Source organism: Aspergillus flavus, chromosome 3 (genome assembly GCF_009017415.1).
Source record: "Aspergillus flavus chromosome 3, complete sequence".
NCBI classification, from domain to species: Eukaryota; Fungi; Ascomycota; class Eurotiomycetes; order Eurotiales; family Aspergillaceae; genus Aspergillus; species Aspergillus flavus.
Window position 1 is genome coordinate 1,631,804 of NC_092407.1, and position 18,831 is coordinate 1,650,634.

An 18,831-nucleotide genomic window follows, 5' to 3' on the forward strand; every position below is an offset into this window, starting at 1 on the left:
ATCTGGCATGCCGGATGTAGCAGGGATCGCAGCAGATGAACAGGTTCGAAGCCTGCAGTCGAATCTTGGTCGAACTTAAGCTTGCGCTTAACGTTTGCAGGGACGTTCTTGTGACTTGCCGAAATTTCCCGCGTTTCCTCCGATTTTCGGTCGCGCTCAGCTTCCGGTTGAGATTGCCTTGACATGACACATGACACATAGGACGTAGCTGTAGGGTACTCTGACGTGGATTTAATTGTTTGATGGTCAGCAAGAGTTTCTGACAGAGAGCTGGTTATCCAAGGCTTTCTTTTGTGGTGTATTGTATTGTGTATAAAGGAATCTTTCGAGGTCGTGATGAGGGCCAGCAATTCCCGTGACAACCGCAGTTGCCGTTGTCGCTGCCTGAGGCATCATCATGTCGTGTTTGTTTGCCTCGGTTACACAGCTCATCGTCGAGTGAAACACATTTACTTTCATATCCAGAGGTAGACAGAGAATATGAGGATATTCAAAGTAGTGATTCCGAGGAAAGTGCAGTCTATAGTAATATACCGTCGTATGGGGTACAATTGAAGCGATAATAGCTCCTCGTGGTGATCGTAGATATTATGTCAGTAGCTCTGGAGGTGGAATATATATCTTGAACCCTGGTGAGGGCAAACCCATGTACAATACATGGCTTTATCATACAACATTAAACTCACTACTCCTCAATTGAGCATGACTTGTAACTATCAACTGCATATTCTTGATCAAATCTATACAATTATCAACAAATGAACAGAACTGGGTCCTTCAGGATGAAAGGGCAAGCTTTTACCCCGGAGTAAGTTTCCACTTTTGCGATGCTATCTTTGGCGCTACTTAAATTACCCGTTTCGATTACCCACTATTCCCGTTCCATCCGCTACACTAGGCCTGATCGGGATCCGACGCGCTTGATGTCCACAACAACTGCGATGAACATGAAGTATTCTGGATGAAGTGTCGAAGTGCTTGATAAATGGTTTGTATACCGAAAATATACTGTATCACCGATTCAGCATGTTATATGTGCACTTGAGACTATCCACTTTACTCTGGAATGAATGTTCCGTCTTACTTTAACGCGTGTCAACTTCCCATTCAACCAAAACACCGACCATCACGAACAAGCCTTATATCATTACAGCCCTAAACTTCACGATTCCCCTCAACAATCCTCCAGAGACGTCGTTCTTACCCCCAACTCCCTATTCTGCACCCCACTTTAGCTACACACTCCCTATCTCATGACCTCTATCCCAATTCCTCTAACCCGCTCATAAACTCCGCCATCTTGCTCAGAGATATTAACCTGGAACAGACCCTCTAAGTGTAAAACCACAGCCGCATCCAGTGGCAATTGGATCTTGAGGATGCTTTCTGCTTTGCACAAGGGCTGTTGGGAGGATGGTATGATCGCTGCTTACTGATTTCGGGATAGTTGTGAATAAGCATTATCATTTCTGATTTAGACTACATTCGTGATTTACAGGTGTAGCTTGGAGATGGATGCTGTTTCTAATGGGGGTTGGGGGTTCTTGCTTGGTGATAGATATATAGATTGCGTTGCGTTGATAATATCAAGTCAAATGTAGTGTGATTGCCCAATGGTCTTCTGGAGTACTCAGTACATCGACATAAGGATATAATCAAAGGATATAAATTCCAACACCGTAGTCAAGACTCATGCAGTGTCCACCTCGCTCCCTCTCGGCGCCTTTGTCCCATACTCCAATACCACCCGCACATCCTTCCCCGGCTCCAAGTGTATCACCCATTTGATCTCTCCCTTCTTCTCCATAATGGCCTTTCCGCTTCCATGGCTTGTTTCCATGTCCAGCTTCACTTCATTACCCTTCTCACGCAACCCCTTCGGCTCCAGGATCTCTACCTGCAGCTCCTTATCCTCGCTCACCGGCACCTGATCCAATACAGTAATATCCACAGCCACGCCCTTGGTATTCTTGATCCAACACGTGCGCCGGAACACAGCCCCAACATGTCCGGTGAAGAACCCTGTATTCAACCGTCGCACGGTTGGCTTACCATAGGTGACCAGGATCGAGGGATCAACGCCCAAAGAGACGTGGAAGAAATCGCCCGGCGCACAGTTAGGGATCGTGGCAGTGCCCAGGAACGTTCCATCAACCGTTAAGCCCACTTTGCCGCGCGTAATCCTCAAAGATGAGGTGTTCTTGACTCGTGCGCGGTAAAATGCTTCTGCGCTGTGTTTCGGGACAATGATGTGGGATAGTGTGACTGACTTGAGGTCCAGATCGGCTAGGACATGGCGTCTGTTGTTGCTTGAGGGGATGAGTGTCCGTTGGCCGGGGAGATCGTAGGTCGTTGTGAGGCCGTAGTCTTGCTTGACTGACTCTTGGTGTTCGAGTGATGCTGAGGCTATGGTGTCGATGTCGTTGTCGTGCTCGTCTTCACTATCTTGCTCGTCCTCGTCATCGTGTGGGTAGTCAGAGGGACTTGGCTCCTGGGAGGGAGGGTTCTGAGCTGGCTGTGCTGAAGCTTTTCCAAATAAGGATACCCCAGATCTGAAGAGTCCTCCAGACGACGCCTGTTGGGCCTGGCCTGGTGCTTCCCCTGTATTGCTCGCTTGAGTTGCTGCAACTGGAGTTCGAGCCATTCCCCCGAAAAGGCCGGACGAGCTAGGTTGGTTCTGATTTGACGCTGACCCAAAAGCACTCGTAGATGGTTGCGCTCCACCAAAGGCAGACCCAGACGGGTTCTGATTCTGGGCCGGCGCAGATCCGAAAAGACCCCCTGAAGATGCTGGTTTGTTCGGTAGCCCGAATCCACCAAATCCAGGACTCTGCTGAGGTTGCACCGCAGGCTTTCCAAAGAGACAGGACCCAGACGGACGACCTGAAAATAGACTACTCGTTTGCACAGCCTGCATCTCCCCAATCATTAACTTATCCCAACAAACTCATATATAGGGATCAGTCACTTACCGGCCGATTGGCATACCCACCCCTCAGAATCTTCTCCCAAGAAGGATGCTCCTGATTCTCCCGAATCGCATCCAACAACTTAATATGCCAAGGATGCAACGAGGGAATGCGCTTCTCCAGCCCGGAAAACGAAGCCTGCGACGTCGACAGCGTCACGCGCGCATCCGTCCACGTCTCCGAGCTGGAGTTCCGAAACTCAGCCCGATAAGCCATCCTCGCCGACGACGAAGGCGTGTTAATCCGCAGCTCATACCGCGAACTCCAGCTCACCCCGGGCACAACATAGCTCAGACGCAACGTGACATCCACCGGCTCCGATGAAATCTCACCAACCGACAACCGTTCAACCCGTTCAACGATGGAACTGCGCCGGCTAGTCCCGGCCTGACTATCCAGATGCACAACCACCTGCCCAACCCGCGTCGTCCAGAACTTGAGTCTCTCCTCCCTCTTCATCTTCCGCTGTTCAGTCTTCCTCGCACGCTCGGTGGCTCTCTTCTCCCTCTCCCTCCGCTCCTTCTTCTTCACCACCTCCCTAGCCCTCTTCAACCGACCCTCAATCTTCCCCTTCCTCTTCACCAACCGCGCAAGCTCCCTCTCCCCCTTCCCATACTCCACCCCAGCCTGATGATGCCGCTGAAACCCCTCCACCCGCTGCCGGGTATAAAGCCCCAAGAACCCATCTAGCATCTCCGCGTCCACATGCTCCGGATCCATCTTCTTGGCATACCCATCCAGAAACTCCCGGATGGAAACCGCCATCGTCTGTTCATTTTCCGCTCGCGCAAGTCGCGCTTCGACTTCGGCTATGGATGCGGAGATAGCTTGTAACTCGGGGTCATCATGGTCAAGGTCGGAGTCGGAATCGGGCTCTGGGGAGTCGTCGGAGTCTGATTCGGCGGGATAGATATCCTCGAATTTTTCCTGTCGGGGGACTATCGAGGTTTGGATATCGGTTATTGTGGCCGTTCCTGTTCCTTCGAGTAAAATGGAGTCGGTGTCTACTCTTGGGTCGAGGCCGGTGATTATTAGTTCGTGTTGGCCTGTCTTTTTATTTTTTTAATTTTGTTAGTTTACGTTGACTGTAAGTAGGGTTGGATGGTCAGGTGAGGTGGTATGTGCATACCTGGATGGAGGTGTGTATCTCGCGAACGATGGTCGCTCGTTGCGGGGTGATTGTTACGGATTTGGTGGGGAGGGTTGTGATTTGGACTGTTGAGGTGGGGATGTCGGCCATTTTCTATGGGATTTTTTTTTGGTTTTGTTTACTTGGGATGGTTTGGGTTGTGAGGGACTGGGCCAACACGAGCTTTAAGTAGATTTCTGGCAGATTTTCAGCCTCGTCGCGCTAGTTTATGGTGCGGGGAGAGTTTTGCGCCAATGGGTGATGGTCGTGGCTGTGGGGAGGGTAAAATACGAAGTATCAATTGCTATGTATGCTATGTGTAGCCAGTCGCTTTAAAATGAATGAATGATGTGCCGCTTCTACTCCTCCAAGTCCTTCTTAGTCCACTGGTGCATCAGCACCTGCGTCTGTCGGTTCTTCTCCTGGTAGAGCTTCCGGGCCAGTTGCTTGTACAGGAACACGCCGCCACCATGGTAGCTGATTCCGTGGTCTGAGTCTGTGAACCATTGCGAATGGAGCTTCTCAGGAGAGACGCCATCGCCCATCAGGAGATCCACCAGCGCAGCCGAGTTCTGGAAATGGACGTTATCGTCGCCCGTTCCGTGCTGGATCAAGAATCCGCCCTCGACGTTCTTGAACCCGTCAGTCTTGCGGACGGCGCTGGTCTCGTAGCCCTCCTCATTGGTCGAGAGGGTCTTCATGTAGCGCTCCGTGTACATTGAGTCGTAGAAACGCCAGTCAGAAACAGGGGCGGTGATGACTCCTAATGTGAAAGCACCGCTGTCCTTCTCCAGGACCTTGCTGGTCAAGTAGCCTCCGAAACTCCAGCCCCAGATGCCGATGTGGTCTGCATCGATCCAGGGGATGTTGGCCGCCTGTTGCGCGGCGTAGATCTGGTCTTCTGCTTCGAGGAGGCCGAGTTGGCGCGTGACGGCGGAGCGGAACTTGCGTCCTTTGAAACCTGTGCCGCGGTTGTCGACAGTCCAGGTTACGTACTCGAGTTCGCTGTCGGAGGCGACATAGGCCTTGAAATTCAGGGCTTGCCATCTCTTGGTCACTTCTTGGGCGCCTGGGCCGCCGTATGGGGTGAAAAGTATGGGGTACTTCTTATCCGGGGAGAACCCGGGGGGTAAGCGCTGCATCACATTGAGGGTTTCTCCGGAGGGGAGGGGAAGCTCGAAGTAGGTGATGTTGGGCAATGCATAGTCCTTGATTTGCTCGAGTACTTTGGCGTTGTCGGTGATTGTGCGGAGTGGTTTGGTACTGTTGGTCGTGTAGAGTTCCTGGTAGGGTACGTCTGGGCCTCCGTATGTGAGGATGTAGTAGCCCGAGTTCGCGGAGAAGGAAGCAGACCAGTACGCGGCAACGGTGTCGTCGACGAGCGGGGTGACCGCAAACGTGGAATAGGAGACGGAGTAGAGATGGCGCTCGGTGCTGTGGTGTTGAGTCGACAGGTAGTACACCAACTGGCGTTCCTGATCAATACTCAGAATAGACGTGACCTCCCAGTCGCCTTTGGTTAGTGGGATAGGTTCGCCGCCCGAAACGGGGAAGAGATACAGATGCGCCCATCCCGAATGGTCAGAGATGTCGATGTAGTAGGCATCCTTGTCGGACGGCTTGATAGGGCCAATATACTTCATTGAAAGAAGGTTATCGAGCCATCCATCGGTCCCATCTCGGTCGCTGATGACAGTAGCCTTGTTCGAGGCAGTATCGACCGCGACGACCTTTTGCTGGTCCTGGACACGGTTGAACGCCTTAGCAGCAACGGTGGTGTGAGTATCAGTGAGCCAAGCAACCTCGCCAATGATCAAGTCAGTTGACTCGAACGCGTCGATCGGCGCCTGCTTCACCTCCTTGCTAGCGATGTTAAGCAGACTCAACGTCACGGTCGGATTCGTCTGCGACACCTTGGGATACCTTATCTTCAGCTCCCATGGATACGCCGGAGCGATCTCTTGGTTATCCATATAATACTGAACGGTGTAGGTCGGAACCCCAGTCTCATTGAAGCTCAAGTAAGCCAGATATTCACCATCTGGCGAGAACCACAACGCGTAGCGATCGCCGAGGATCTCCTCTTCATAGATCCAGTCCGGCACGCCGTGGAACATGTCGGGGCCACCATCATCAGTAATGCGAGTAACGGTACCATTATCCCAGACATAAAGGTCATTCTCGCGAACAAAAGCGATGGTATTGCCCACGGGGCTCCATTGGGCATATTGAATATCACCTTCCTGATCGGGCATCAGGGGCACGGACTTGAGTGACTCCACATCCTGGACGTAATAATCGGCAAAGAACGAATGCCGATACTGCTTGGTGTGGTTGGACGCCCACAGCACCGACGACAAGTCGGGATGGATCCAGTAATTGAACGCTTCCTTCCCTGTCGGAATCTTGTCCGCAGGGATGAGCGTGCGTGACTCGTTGGTGACGATGTTCTCGATGGTGAGACTGCCGTCTTCCGCCGCGTACACGTAGGATCCATCCTCTGCGCCCGAGAGCCATTGCACCGAGCGAGAGGTCGGCGTAATTGCTTGCTTGACTACGGTCTCATTGAAGGTGAGACGCTTACTGCCTTCTCCGGTGGGCGCGTGTGGTTTCCGAGGCACATCCAGGGCCTGGACCACACTGACCAGGAGCAGCAGAAGCTTGGAGTACTGAATTATGAGGCGTTAATTATAATTGACTCAATGATGGAGTGTATTTAACAAATAATGTTTAATCAGTGGAATTGACGTACCTTCATGGTGGAAAAAACCCCGAGTTCAGCTCGAATCAAGGGATGGCTGGCGAAGCGGAATTGAAGACTTCCCGTTTAAATAAACAGTCCCATAAATTGGTCCTTTTTCTTTTTCCCCGCAGAAATCGCGTCTTATCAGTCACTCCACCTCCTGCATTAGCTCCTTCACCACCACCAACTTTTCCTATCCTGCCAAGATTCTCATAAAAAAAACCGCTGATAGCCGTTGGACAAGCTACAGCTTCATTGGTGGCAAAGCTTCTAGCGGTGTAACCCAAGACTCGTACATAATTTAAGACAAAACTTGACCATTGCAACATCAAACCTGCAGATGATGCTATTGGGGGGTTATCCCGTGTCTAACCATGAGAAGCTGGACTACTACAAGATTCAATAAGTGAAAAAATATCCAAAAACCAGTGAAGAAACAGTATGGAACAAAGCGTGCTTAAAATTATTGTACATACAGGAATCGCTAGCTTCAATCGCAGGAGCAATGACATCGCGACCAAGTACCACCCCTCTTTGTTGCTATTTACGAATGGCCACCAAGGATGGATGTTGGATAACCTCACATTGATGCCGTAAAGCCCTTGTTAGACTATTGCCCACCAGCACCAGCACCAGCACCAGCATCAGCACCAGCAGCATCAGCAGAACCAGCATCACCACCTAGAAGACCTCCAGTAGCACCTTCAGCAAGCTCTCCAACGACAGGAACACCGTCCACTGGACCGTCACGGCGCTTAGGGGTACCACTACCAGCACCACCCTTGGCACCAGCACCACTGCCAGCACCACCGCCACCTAGGACACCACCAACAACAGGCCCAACAACAGGGAGACCGTCTACTGGGCTGCCACGACGCCCAACGGTACCACTACCAGCACCACCCTTGGCACCAGCACCACTGCCAGCACCACCGCCACCTAGAACACCACCAACAACAGGCCCAACGACAGGGAGACCGTCTACTGGGCTGCCACGACGACGAAGGCCGAGACCGCCCTTGCCACCGTCAAGTCCGCCAGGAAGCTTGACGGGAGGAAGCTCTGAAGTAGGGAGATCGAAAGGGCTGTCAAGACCCCCTTGACCGGGACGTCCGGTAAGATCACCGTCGGGGCCATCATTGCCCTTGCCATCAGGGGCGCTGCCGGTAGGGTCTTCACGAGGAGTAACCTTGCTTCCAGGCTTCTCGCCACCCTTATTGCCGCCAGTCAATCCGTCAACAATAGGGAGACCCTTGGTAGGGAGTCCAGGGACAGGGACGGGAAGATCGCGGTCGATGATTCCACCAGCTGGGCCTACTAATCATCAGTCAAGCGTCTTACATTGTCGTTCAGGATACGTACCGTTGCCAGCTGGAGCAGCGGCGACGAGTCCGGTAACGCTCAGAAGAGAGAGGAGGGTAGCGGCCTTCATTTTGGCGGTGGATAGAAGGATGAATGAGGAAATTAGATGCGGGTGTTCGATGGGATTGTGATGATTTGAGGGACAAGACTCCCGGCCGCGAGGCTTATTTTATATCCTTGTTCACAGAATCCAGGAGGTATACTTTGCTGTATCACATCTAAGTGGATGTCAATTGATCACCCCAAGTTACGTACCCCAGATTCAACATGTTTCAGAGATCATCATCAATCAAACAGACAATCACCGCCGCGACGAGATAAATGTCGCCATCTATCTATCCTGGAAAGACCCCTCCTGGTCACCTTATTGGCAAAAGACAGAATATTGCGACAGCAGCTATTGACAATAGAACCGAACTACTGCAAGGCGGGTGAAGAGTATGATGCGTAATAACACACCCAGCACCGTTAAACTCAGGGCCCGTAGATCGATACTTAGTTGCGGGAAATTAGTCTACAAACCCTGGTACATGATCGGCCAATTATTGGAAGATATGCCTTTTTCGTTCAATGGGAAACTCCATGTGTTCTCTGACCCCTTGATTTGACGCAAGGGATGAGCCGATCATCTGGCACCTACGTGTGCGGTTGCCTTGCCCACCGTGATCATCGACAAATCACCGCATAAACACTCAGAATAGACTCGCAGTAAGGCCTTTGCCGCTGGTACCTGCGCACCAGGGGTTCGTGGGGGTGGCCCTGCAGGCGAGGCTTATTTGGTCTTCAGATTGCGCAATCCCTTGGGGCCCCCAGCGAATTCACACTGTCAGTCTTACTTCGCATCTCAAGAAACGAAAGTAGTGGATGGTTCATGTCCGCGTCGCTCATTAGATTTACTTCAGCATATGCCATATGCGTATATACATCGCGAAAAACAAAGGTCACAACACCAAGCTCCCATATGTACAGCTTCCCCCCTTCCAAAAATATCGCAAACGTCACCCGCTGACGAAGTCTACCACATTAACCACCTCTACCTCCGCAAGGGTTTTCTCAAAAAGTCAGCCCAGATGATTGCATCATCCCCCTCCAACAGGGGCTCATGATACCTCGGCTCAGACTTCCAGTACACATATCCCCGTCTCTCATACCACTCGGCTGTACAAACGGCAGGCCGGACTCGGTCCAACTTATCCCAGAAATGACTCTCCTCGTAGAAATACCGCTTACTGAGCGCGTTCAGCGTGAGATATTTGCACTCCGGGCTACCATGGGGTTCCTCGCTCGCCATCGCTTCGACAATATCCATTGCTTTGCGGCCGAGACCACCCCGGTGTGCGGGGTCGATGAAGAAGGTCTGGATGGTGAGGTTTGAGCGATCGGCCGTGGCGAGTTCGGGGTCTGGAGGGTCGGCATAGGAGTCTAGAGAGATGTGGCCGGCGCGGATGCGAGGCGCATCGGCATCAGTGGATTGGGAGGGGACGGTGATCCAGAAGAAGGATTTGAGGTTCGCGTCTTGTTTATCTCGCCAGGCGATGAGGTTGACGTCTTCGTAGTCCCAGCCGCATTTTCGGCGTTGTTGCTTCAGTTCGGCGAATTCGGCGGAGTTGTGAAGGTTGATTGGGACGAGGGTGCACGGTTCCTCTGGGGTGGCTGTGATTGTGGTCGTGGTTGTTGTGGTCATGGTGGGATTTGTAGGGTTTGTCTGGCTGAAGCCTGATGTCTAGTGAGGCATACACAACTGCCGGTATAAGTAGATGAATAGAGATGGGTATCTGAGTGTCATTGAGGGGTTTAAAACATGTGTCAATTAATCATTTTGAGTCATCTTGAATAATTTTCCATTAGTAAATATCTCTTCTACCGTCCAATGGGAATGCTTCCTGGCGATAAGGTTTTATCTTATCGCCGTCGCGTGACTCTTTCAGAGTCTTATATCCGAGGCTATAAATAATAGTTATCTATATGCGCATATATAGACCGGATAATGTCTGGCGGGTGGGGCTTTCCTATCTCGGCTGCTGCCGCTGCTTTTATGAGGGCGCTCAGGCTCAGGCTCAGTGATCGCTCAGTGATCATTCAGTGCCTGCTCACCCCTTAATGCTTTCATGTCCAATTAGCGTTGGATTAATATTAAAATAAACGCAGGTGTAATTGTTTCTCAGTGTTTTCATCGCCAATCCCAAATTGGTATGGCCTATAGGGTCATTTATTCTGTGAACACTAGCGCGCCTATGTTTGAAGCTGCGTGTCTCCGTTTAACCGAAGGACTGTATCCTTACCCACTGCATCAATATGGGAATGGGCCAGCTCTTTTCAGGATAAACCGGTCCAATCGCGGTTATTACTCCATCATGTATCGCATCGAGTTTGTAATATCTCAAATATAAAAGGGAGAGTCTGATCCGCCTTCAGCATCCTATGCACTGTACAACCCTCCATCCTGTTGCCTGTGTCAAACTACAAGCCTGTCCAAAAGGTTGATTTTCAACTCCAAGTAGGACAACTATCTGAGTATGGGCCGAAAAGCCTATTTCGCCAGGCTTGATGATCAAGCCAAAGAAAGGCGGCGTCCCCGACGGCAGATCAATGGTTATGTCCCTGGAGCTGACAAGGAGGAAGATGCAGTTCGAAACAAAGATAAAAAGCTCCCAAAGACCAAAGAATTACATCAACAAACCTTGGATCTTTGGTTTGAGTAGGTTAGAACATACAACTACCAATTGGCAACAAGGCTGACTTCTTTCTAGCTTCACAGCAGACCCAGAAAATGGATTTCAACACTACAAAACTGTTCCTGGCTGCCTGCCTCTAAGCTATGATATGGTGAAGGCATTTATTCGCTGGTATGCGGACTCGACTAACGGCCGACTTGACAAAAGCAGAAAGCTAATTGTGAGAACAACCAAGGCGTGTGCGGAGAGATTCTTCGGTGGTTTTAGAGAAGTTACCAAAACTGAAGTCCCCGAAACAGACCGAAAAGAGATATACAGTATCAGTTCTCGTTTATCTCTCTTCTAAGGCAAATACTGACTCTACGTGGATGAGATACAGTGAATAGAAGATACGTTGACGAAAGAGGGGAAAGTCGTGAATTAGAAAAAACAGAAGTACAACTTCAGATAAGACGATTTTTTGAAGGTAGTTTCTTCGATGTGGAGAGCTGATCACAAAATGTTTATTCCTGGGCTGATCAAAGTTCAAATACTGTTTGCTCCTCAATTGTACCTTTTCACAGGGGCAAGAGTCGGGTCCTTCATGCCTTCCGATGAGAATCAAAGAGAGCGAGGTCTCCGATACGAGGTAGGTAACTTACACCATGAAGATTGGTTCAAGCCTAAACCATGATTATAATTTGGTCCTGTTTCCTTCATCTACCACTCCCTGGGAAATTGCATGGAGACTTAACCAGGTTTGGCTCAAAAACAATCGAGATCCAGACTATACAGTGTATGACGGAAAGGTCCCTTTTTCTCTCTCTCGGAAAGCTGAATTACAACCAGTTTCGGAATAGGTATCCGTGATAGCAAGCGATCACAATTCGCATCAGGCGATCTGCTCCTTGGACTTGCACTGGCACATAGCGCTCTTTTCGGAAGCGGAACCGAGGCAGATTTGGCAAAATATGATTTATCCAATGGAGACGTACCATTGCGATGGAAGGAAAGCTATTTGAAAAGCCCATTTTTCGGAATGTGACGACCCACGGACCTCAAGATATTCCTCTCACGGACAAAGACTTCTATCAATATCTTCACCTAATATATGACGCGGCCGGATACAGCGAGCACCCGACAATACGTGATGCCAGACGAAATCTAGCCAAAGAGGTTGAAAGTAAGTTATTTTAATGTCAACTCCACTGAACGTAGTCTAGTTACTGACGTATAGCACAGAAAGGTATGGCTCCGCGCCAGTCTCAAATTCTGGCTCAACGAGACCCAAAGACATTCCCAGAGCACTACCAAGCCCACTGCTCCTCTATAGATACCGTTTCAGCTGTGCTTGATGAGGAAGTTCAAACAAAACATATTGAATACTTCCAAGGCTACGGCCAAATTTGTGAACCGGGTCTGCCTCTGGAATTGCCTGCTCACATGAAGGAGAGTATTTTGATGTTACCCAAGATGGCGGAAATGCGAGAGGACATCCAAATTTCCGAAGGAAACAATGATGAAGAGAAACTTCAGGCCAAGAAGCGGGAGTATAGAGAGGCATTGGTTCGGCAACGTCGAGCGGACCTGAAGAAGTACCAGGAGTCCTGGATACATGTGGAAAGAGATCAGAACATTCTGAACCGCGGAAAAGGGAAGCCTTTACACGTGGTAAAAGACATTTGCACACGTGCTCAGTATCTGATCATGCCAGAGCTTGCACGAATCGCAACGGCCATGGCTTGCACCGCCGAGCTGACCTTTGAAGAGAAACTTTTTTTTCTTGGGGACCTCCGTACCCTATGCTCCCGCAAAGAGGATGTGATTTACCTTCCCAATGAACAGCCAATTGAGGGTTTTTGTCCCGCACAAGGCTGCCAACTTGAGATTGAAAAGTGAGTTGTCGTGATTCTGCAATGGCCCAGCTTCTGATACAACCCGTAACAGCCTTACAAAAAGTGAGAGAAGCGCCCACATTCATGAATGCATTCGACGTGAGAAAGGTCTCGCCCTTCAAGTTCCTAACTCGCGGCTACATTTTTGCTACGAGTGTATGGAATGGTTTCTGAAACGCCAATGGCCGGATCATTGCACTGCCCACCTCCAGTCATGGCAAACTCAGCACTGCGAAGCTGTCAAGTACCGCCACACGGTGATCCGCCCAACTTACTGCCCATTCTGTTTGTGGAACTTCCAGAATCCCGCCGAGGAACGGTTACAATACTGGACGCGTAGTGGTAATTTGCGGCAGCATATCGAAACCAAGCATATGCCGGAAATTTCGTGGCCGGTAATGACGTCGATTTGCGAGTGTTCTCAAACATTTGACAATGAGCGTGAGCTTTGCCATCACTTGCACGACGTGCACGGGCTCAAGGACACTATCTGGCGAAATCCTAAGCTACCGAGAAAAAGGAAACGAACCAGCAAAATTGAACCACAGATTCTTTCACAGAAATCGGAAGCAGACTACTCCAAGAAAGTGCGGTTTCATCGTTCTCCTCCGCATTAAGAACATGAATACCAGCTTTCAAATAACATATTCGTTCCGACCCCGACAGTCAACACATTCATCACGGAGTACCCCCAAAAGCATTACTGTTCGAGCAGGAGCGAAAAGTCCTCATCAAGCAGCGGAAGCAGCTCAGTGGTATCTTATTTCTCCACTGCAAACTTCCCACTTAGCTCACGGCCGACGACCCCCGAACTCGACGTTATTGATCCGAAAATTCTTGAAGTTTTCGATCTCGACCAAGAGAATGAATCCCAGCCATTATCAATGAGCAGGCAGCAGTGTGCACGGGTGATGAAGTGGGTGAAAATATAAACGCTGCGCGAGAAGAATGCACCGCCTCCATACTTTTCAGCCACCATCCTACTAGCGGAAGATGATGGCAAGAATAATGCGTTTGCAGAGGAACAGAAAGACTCTACTAATGATGGGTAGGGAAACCACTTCTGCACAAGAGGAATCCACGATCTCCACATCTATCGGTCATCAGCTTCCTGAGACAGAAGACGATGGGAATGATGACTCTCTAGAATCCGAAGGAAATGGCCCGGACCCGAACCGTGAAGATTCCGCTGAAGTTCCCAGCAAAGACAAACAGGCACTATCACATCCCATGCAAAGATCAGACACGAAGAACTGGCACCGAAGGCTCAATGCAAGGGATAGAAGAAAATTGCTTGCGCTAAAGGGCAAGAAGATGACTCTAAGACAGGTTGGAATTCAATTCGCTCATCTTGATACAGACTTTCTGCGACAGGTCTGGGGGGAATTGAACCTACCTGAAAGATGCACCAGGTCACGATAAATTTATCGGAGAGGGCTGTAGTGAAAGGGAATCAGCCACTACCTACGTGGTAGGAGAACATGAATCCCCCGATTCTATATGTCGGCGACTTTAAATACTACGAGTTGTAAATACTAGCCTCTCAGGCTCCGAGGTGCTCCCAAAGGCGCCTCTCCAAATAGATGTTCACTCAGTCGTCTCATTAGTTTCCCAAAGCCAGCACATAGTGGTATCTATTAATCCTACAGTACAGAGTACAGTGGCACCGCAACAGTCTGAGACCCACTTGTTGACCGTTTTTGTCTCCGCTTTCCTATGCTGGACGAATATGTACCTTAAACAGTACAGTAGTTTTCGAATTCAGTTTGACCTCACACTCTTTACACTTGATTCCCGAAAGTTATATCCGAGATACGCCAAATCTATATGGTCACCGCTCTATCAGTTGGGTAGAACTATGGTGGTAAGGACTGTAACACGACTTAGGACGTTTTGTAATAAATCTGTAATGACATATTGAGTTTCACAGAACCCTTTCCCAGAGCAGGAGATCTGAGGATCTGGCGAGATTGTTTGGCCGCTTTCCGCCATCCAATGTTGCCAGTTCCCCTCACCACATGGGACAAAGCCTTTGTGTGCGAGCGAGCGCGATACTATTTTGACCTCGTTGTATTGTGTCGCCCTCCCACCTTTTTCTTCGACACCGTCGACCCTTCTCCTAGTTTGCCTGCTGGCACAAAATAGACTGTGCGTCTGGTGGTCCCGCAATATTGGACTGGGTACCCGTGAGGTGCTGATTGGGGTTTTGGCATTGTGCGTCAGAGTAAGTGGTACACTCGATACCCGACGCGACTTGGATAGATCCGACCTCAGGAGGCATAGTATTGGGATCGATAGCGTCACACTCTCCTATGGAACTGATCTGCTGCGACGGCCCTGCAAATCCAGGGTCAAGGTAAATAATAGCCTGCTTAAAGTACGTTAGATACCCACTCATCTCCCGCTTGGACAGATGATAAGCGACGTACGATAGGCGATTGAGCGACTACAGCGCTGGCAAAGGCAGCGGAGAAGAACCGAGAAAATTGCATAGTGGCAATATGTATTATTCTCTCTGCTTTGCGTGCGTGTTAGAAAATATACGGCTGTGTGTAACGCTCTAAAAATTGGTGTTTAGCCTCCATCTCAACATGAGCATTACAGACTCACGTACTTTCTCGGAGCACAATAGCTGACGGTTAGGTGTGATTCAATCAGAATTGATTCGGGGAGTGGTGATATTGATTGGGAGGACTAACAGGTTAAAAGCCTGTGATGCGGTGTGCTGCAGACTCGAAATGGAACTGCATTTGTGCCTTCATCTACTCAGCTGCACCATAGTATTACATCAATCAGCATGGACCCATCTGGTAACTAAATAACTCTCGAAAATCTTTGACTATGCTTGGTAAGGATCTGCACCACGATCCCAGTGAAATGGCGCACCGAGATCGTCCGAGATCAGGCTAACTAGATTGGATAAAAAGGGGGTTAAGAATGATTCACCCTTGGAGGTCAGTAATTGAGGAACAAGTAGAATGAAAGTCTCAAGAATGTCATGGTGCATTTCGCCGTCCACGATTATCTAAGAGGGAGATCGAAGATATATGGTCGTCAAGGTACCTAGTGGTAATTCAATAATGAGGTTTCCTCAGCCCCCAGCTACTGGGAAGATGTGGGAACATGCCGCTCAAATAAGTGACAATAGTGCCCTGTGGTTGCGGCTTCAGTCGTACACAAATACGGCAACGTGTACATAAAAATTTAGACGTCCTTTACATAACATTCTGCGGGTCGAAAACTTTCCAGCAGCATTTCACGATATCGATAAATCTCTCGGAAACTTAATTGATGCGACCCAGTTGGCTTGGTAAGCACTAAATTGGGTGGGTTATCAAGAACTCACTATTATATCGCGCTGTATGTGACTAAGAAAAAAAAGAAAAAATAACTGAGTTCGAGAGATGAATGTGACTACGTACAGTATCCTGGGCGATCTGGGAATGGGTCCCGATAAGGTGTCCAAATTTTTGCAATAGTCAATGTCCGAAAATCGTTACGAGTATAAAATACCCTGCTCCCATTCAGATCTTCCTTTCCTCTTCACCCCTATTCTTACTATTGTCCTAGCTGAAAGACTCCTGGAAACAAAATGTGTTCACTATCTCAGCTTTGTGAGTACCGAATCACTAAGTAGTATTATATGTTGTTTATCTAACTTTTGATATAGTTTTGTGCGCTCTGCTTCTAACACCAAATGCTATTGCGAATAATGATAAGGCTTCTTTTTCCGATGTTATTGTGAAAGATGGTTCCACTGAATATGGTATGTGCTTTGGTAGTAATAGTTGAAAGGTTTCTAGACTTTGGTTAATGAGGAATTCCAGAGATTGGACACCGAGTCTCCAGTCAGATGGCTACATCTCGCCTAATGAATCGAAATAGTAAGTTGATTCTCTATACGCCTTGTTTCAATCAAGATTGGCCTAGACAGGAAAGACTGAATATCTATATTGTTATGAATTAGGATTAGTCTCAAGAGACTGTTGGATATGCCAATCCCCATGCAGCGAGGTTTACTGTTGTGATGGACTACTTCCACAATGTAGCATTATTGGTGGTCTATGTGTCTGTTCTGAAAGCTAAGGGTCGCACGGGGACTCGGTGTCAGTGTCATGGGCGACAGCAGTATGGATGAGCTAGATGAGATTTTAGGCGTTTGGTACAGTATTTTGCAAGGGGATCCAGAATTGTACTAAAGGCGGCGACGAACAGGGTTACAAACCCGGGTTTCAATACGTTGATTTTCCCATTCCAAAAGATATCCCAACGGTTGCTGTTTCCTCTTCTTCTGTAAGATGGAGTTGCTCAATGGCGTTCCCCACTATTCAGTGGACAGTACAGATGTCCAACTTGGCGATGTCCATTATGCTGGTTATCTTTGGTGAGATCCGCGAGTGGAAAGGGGCGTTTCATGCCCATCAGTTCCTTAATGGAAGTGGTAAAGTGATCAACGAGAGTGGTAAGTAATTCCAATTAGTCTCTAAATTATTCTCTTCCTCCTGTTTAGTCAGTGGCCGAACATGTCCGAACATGGTGGTGCCAGTGCTGCCAATCAAACAGTCATGATGAACAAATTGGGTTAGGAGAAGGGCTGAATCCTTTCACAGGGTTCTCTGAGTGGACTTCCATCTCTGAAAACGCCAATCTGGGACTAAGATCTGGAACCAAGATCACTTGCAGAGCCCAAGGTTCACCAGCTCCGAGACATTGCCGTACTCGGCCGGAAATCTCAGATGGACTAATTCCAAGTCGATCTCTGGTCTTCCGAGATTGATCGACTTCTGTTACTATCGATCCGTGGATCTCGGATGTCGTTAATTGGAGCCAACTCCAAAGTGGAGCGAGAGGTAGGTTTAAATAGTTTGTCAAGCTAATCTCACCTTAGCTAGCCATGAAATCAATGTTTTATCTCCTCTTGCCCTGTATCTTAATTCGATATCTATTAGATCAAAGATGTTCGGGGAATGTAAGCGGCTAGAGGGGTATTAAAGGGAGCCTGTCCGCTAGATAACTTGGCAAGTATAAGTAGGTAGCCCCAACCTTAACGATTAACTAAATCTTGTTAAAATTTGCTATTATTACCCACCTCCAACATGATGAAAATAGCCTTTTCCTTCATGAGTCGTGCGCTTTTTCTTCTAAGCTTTATCGTCATACCAATCCAGGCAATTGTTGGCGGTATTGAAGCCGCACAGGCTTCACATATAGGTGCACTTTACGCTAAATCCGAGTTTGGTTTCTACCAGTTTAGCTGTGGTGGAGTCCTGATATCTCCGAATAAAATTCTCACGGCAGCAAATTGTGTGGATGGTCGGTCCCTGAGCGATTTGAAAATTGGATATGGTTCTTTAGACCGAGATAGCGAACCAACTACCAGTCATTTATCGGAGATTACTATTCATCCGGACTATGATCCGTTGACCTTGTCGGCAAACATCGCTGTTCTTACTCTACGAGACGTTTTCTCTGCGCCTTCCTACGCGCCGTTAGCCCAACAGCCTTCTATTCGAACTGGCGATTCTCTGACGTTATACGGTTGGGGTCGAACCAGCCTTGAAAAGATAAAATTACCAACAGAATTGCATAAGGTCGAAGTACAAGCTTTGGACACAATCGCCTGTGTATCTGAACATCTTGATCTTGGCTCCGGACAATTTTGTGATACATCGACTTCTGGGAAAGGATCTTGCTTCGGTGATCATGGCGGACCAGCCTTAGATTCATCTGGGACTGTGGTTGGGATCATATCTGGTCGGCAAAATTGTGGGCTTGCTAAGTCCGAGCTCATTACGGACGTGGCTCATTACTACACCTGGATCATATCACACTAGTGGACGATGCTCTTCCTTGGCGCAAGGAGTGATATGCGGGCCTGAACGTAGAAGTTTGTGGAGTTTGAAACCCCTTCTGACCCTGTCCCAACCATTCTTCACTTTAGTGTCTATCAAGTATTTACTCTGAAAGCCTCCTCTAAGTCCAAGTTCGTCTTTTCTGCGTCTACCTTGTTAGGATCGATGGCGCATTTTGCAAGGATCCTGTAGCTGTCCGTTTGAGCGAAATTGTTCACTTGCGCTTC

At 48.9% G+C, this 18,831-nt stretch overlaps 10 protein-coding genes across 10 annotated transcripts; 5 read left to right on the plus strand and 5 right to left on the minus strand.

Annotated features, from left to right (window-relative positions):
* Window positions 1-576: 576 nt before the first annotated feature.
* F9C07_2149616 (uncharacterized protein) lies at window positions 577-4,251 on the minus strand. The gene is made up of 3 exons (XM_041290732.2): window positions 4,099-4,251; window positions 2,973-4,019; window positions 577-2,911 (listed from the first exon to the last, which is right to left on the minus strand). The coding sequence occupies exons 1-3, from the start codon at window positions 4,207-4,209 to the stop codon at window positions 1,691-1,693; spliced, it is 2,379 nt and encodes a 792-aa protein (XP_041144383.1). The 5' UTR covers window positions 4,210-4,251; the 3' UTR covers window positions 577-1,690.
* F9C07_2281790 (putative dipeptidyl peptidase 4) lies at window positions 4,252-6,949 on the minus strand. The gene is made up of 2 exons (XM_041290733.2): window positions 6,851-6,949; window positions 4,252-6,767 (listed from the first exon to the last, which is right to left on the minus strand). Exons 1-2 carry the CDS (start codon window positions 6,854-6,856, stop codon window positions 4,458-4,460), a joined length of 2,316 nt encoding a protein of 771 aa, XP_041144384.1. The 5' UTR covers window positions 6,857-6,949; the 3' UTR covers window positions 4,252-4,457.
* Window positions 6,950-7,189: 240 nt separating this feature from the next.
* F9C07_1389508 (uncharacterized protein) lies at window positions 7,190-8,482 on the minus strand. The gene is made up of 4 exons (XM_071508051.1): window positions 8,459-8,482; window positions 8,204-8,410; window positions 7,704-8,155; window positions 7,190-7,579 (listed from the first exon to the last, which is right to left on the minus strand). Exons 2-4 carry the CDS (start codon window positions 8,271-8,273, stop codon window positions 7,523-7,525), a joined length of 579 nt encoding a protein of 192 aa, XP_071364944.1. The 5' UTR covers window positions 8,274-8,410; window positions 8,459-8,482; the 3' UTR covers window positions 7,190-7,522.
* A 754-nt stretch (window positions 8,483-9,236) lies between these two features.
* F9C07_4752 (uncharacterized protein) lies at window positions 9,237-9,887 on the minus strand (the record flags this gene model as incomplete). Its single annotated transcript, XM_041285259.1, has 1 exon — window positions 9,237-9,887. One exon carries the CDS (start codon window positions 9,885-9,887, stop codon window positions 9,237-9,239), a length of 651 nt encoding a protein of 216 aa, XP_041144386.1.
* Window positions 9,888-10,719: 832 nt separating this feature from the next.
* On the plus strand, window positions 10,720-11,224 carry F9C07_2230631 (uncharacterized protein; the record flags this gene model as incomplete). The annotated part of the gene is made up of 2 exons (XM_071509864.1): window positions 10,720-10,901; window positions 10,954-11,224. The coding sequence occupies 2 exons, from the start codon at window positions 10,720-10,722 to the stop codon at window positions 11,222-11,224; spliced, it is 453 nt and encodes a 150-aa protein (XP_071364945.1).
* Window positions 11,225-11,755: 531 nt separating this feature from the next.
* F9C07_1389575 (uncharacterized protein) lies at window positions 11,756-13,441 on the plus strand. Its single transcript, XM_071508053.1, has 3 exons — window positions 11,756-12,040; window positions 12,100-12,752; window positions 12,805-13,441. The coding sequence occupies exons 2-3, from the start codon at window positions 12,106-12,108 to the stop codon at window positions 13,367-13,369; spliced, it is 1,212 nt and encodes a 403-aa protein (XP_071364946.1). The 5' UTR covers window positions 11,756-12,040; window positions 12,100-12,105; the 3' UTR covers window positions 13,370-13,441.
* Window positions 13,442-13,557: 116 nt separating this feature from the next.
* On the plus strand, window positions 13,558-14,328 carry F9C07_1389621 (uncharacterized protein). Its single transcript, XM_071508054.1, has one exon. The coding sequence runs from the start codon at window positions 13,746-13,748 to the stop codon at window positions 14,172-14,174; it is 429 nt and encodes a 142-aa protein (XP_071364947.1). The 5' UTR covers window positions 13,558-13,745; the 3' UTR covers window positions 14,175-14,328.
* A 543-nt stretch (window positions 14,329-14,871) lies between these two features.
* Window positions 14,872-15,244, minus strand: F9C07_2104620 (uncharacterized protein; the record flags this gene model as incomplete). The annotated part of the gene is made up of 2 exons (XM_041285260.1): window positions 14,872-15,120; window positions 15,182-15,244. The coding sequence occupies 2 exons, from the start codon at window positions 15,242-15,244 to the stop codon at window positions 14,872-14,874; spliced, it is 312 nt and encodes a 103-aa protein (XP_041144388.1).
* A 1,100-nt stretch (window positions 15,245-16,344) lies between these two features.
* F9C07_2104621 (uncharacterized protein) lies at window positions 16,345-17,321 on the plus strand (the record flags this gene model as incomplete). Its single annotated transcript, XM_071508979.1, has 7 exons — window positions 16,345-16,366; window positions 16,423-16,518; window positions 16,571-16,636; window positions 16,802-16,858; window positions 16,921-17,045; window positions 17,085-17,214; window positions 17,263-17,321. 7 exons carry the CDS (start codon window positions 16,345-16,347, stop codon window positions 17,319-17,321), a joined length of 555 nt encoding a protein of 184 aa, XP_071364948.1.
* Window positions 17,322-17,716: 395 nt separating this feature from the next.
* On the plus strand, window positions 17,717-18,721 carry F9C07_1389798 (serine protease). The gene has a single exon (XM_041285249.2). It carries the CDS (start codon window positions 17,849-17,851, stop codon window positions 18,584-18,586), a length of 738 nt encoding a protein of 245 aa, XP_041144389.1. The 5' UTR covers window positions 17,717-17,848; the 3' UTR covers window positions 18,587-18,721.
* Window positions 18,722-18,831: the final 110 nt, after the last annotated feature.

Coding starts and splice junctions, on each gene's coding strand:
- F9C07_1389508 (XM_071508051.1), bottom strand. CDS start 8,273: ATGAAGGCCGCTACCCTCCTCTCTCTTCTGAGCGTTACCGGACTCGTC. Junction 8,156..8,203: donor CGCTGCTCCAGCTGGCAACG/GTACGTATCCTG, acceptor GATGATTAGTAG/GCCCAGCTGGTGGAATCATC. Junction 7,580..7,703: donor TTGGGCGTCGTGGCAGCCCA/GTAGACGGTCTC, acceptor GTGACGGTCCAG/TGGACGGTGTTCCTGTCGTT.
- F9C07_1389798 (XM_041285249.2), top strand. CDS start 17,849: ATGATGAAAATAGCCTTTTCCTTCATGAGTCGTGCGCTTTTTCTTCTA.
- F9C07_1389621 (XM_071508054.1), top strand. CDS start 13,746: ATGATGGCAAGAATAATGCGTTTGCAGAGGAACAGAAAGACTCTACTA.
- F9C07_2149616 (XM_041290732.2), bottom strand. CDS start 4,209: ATGGCCGACATCCCCACCTCAACAGTCCAAATCACAACCCTCCCCACC. Junction 4,020..4,098: donor AGATACACACCTCCATCCAG/GTATGCACATAC, acceptor AAAAATAAAAAG/ACAGGCCAACACGAACTAAT. Junction 2,912..2,972: donor GTGGGTATGCCAATCGGCCG/GTAAGTGACTGA, acceptor GGGGAGATGCAG/GCTGTGCAAACGAGTAGTCT.
- F9C07_1389575 (XM_071508053.1), top strand. CDS start 12,106: ATGGCTCCGCGCCAGTCTCAAATTCTGGCTCAACGAGACCCAAAGACA. Junction 12,753..12,804: donor TGCCAACTTGAGATTGAAAA/GTGAGTTGTCGT, acceptor AACCCGTAACAG/CCTTACAAAAAGTGAGAGAA.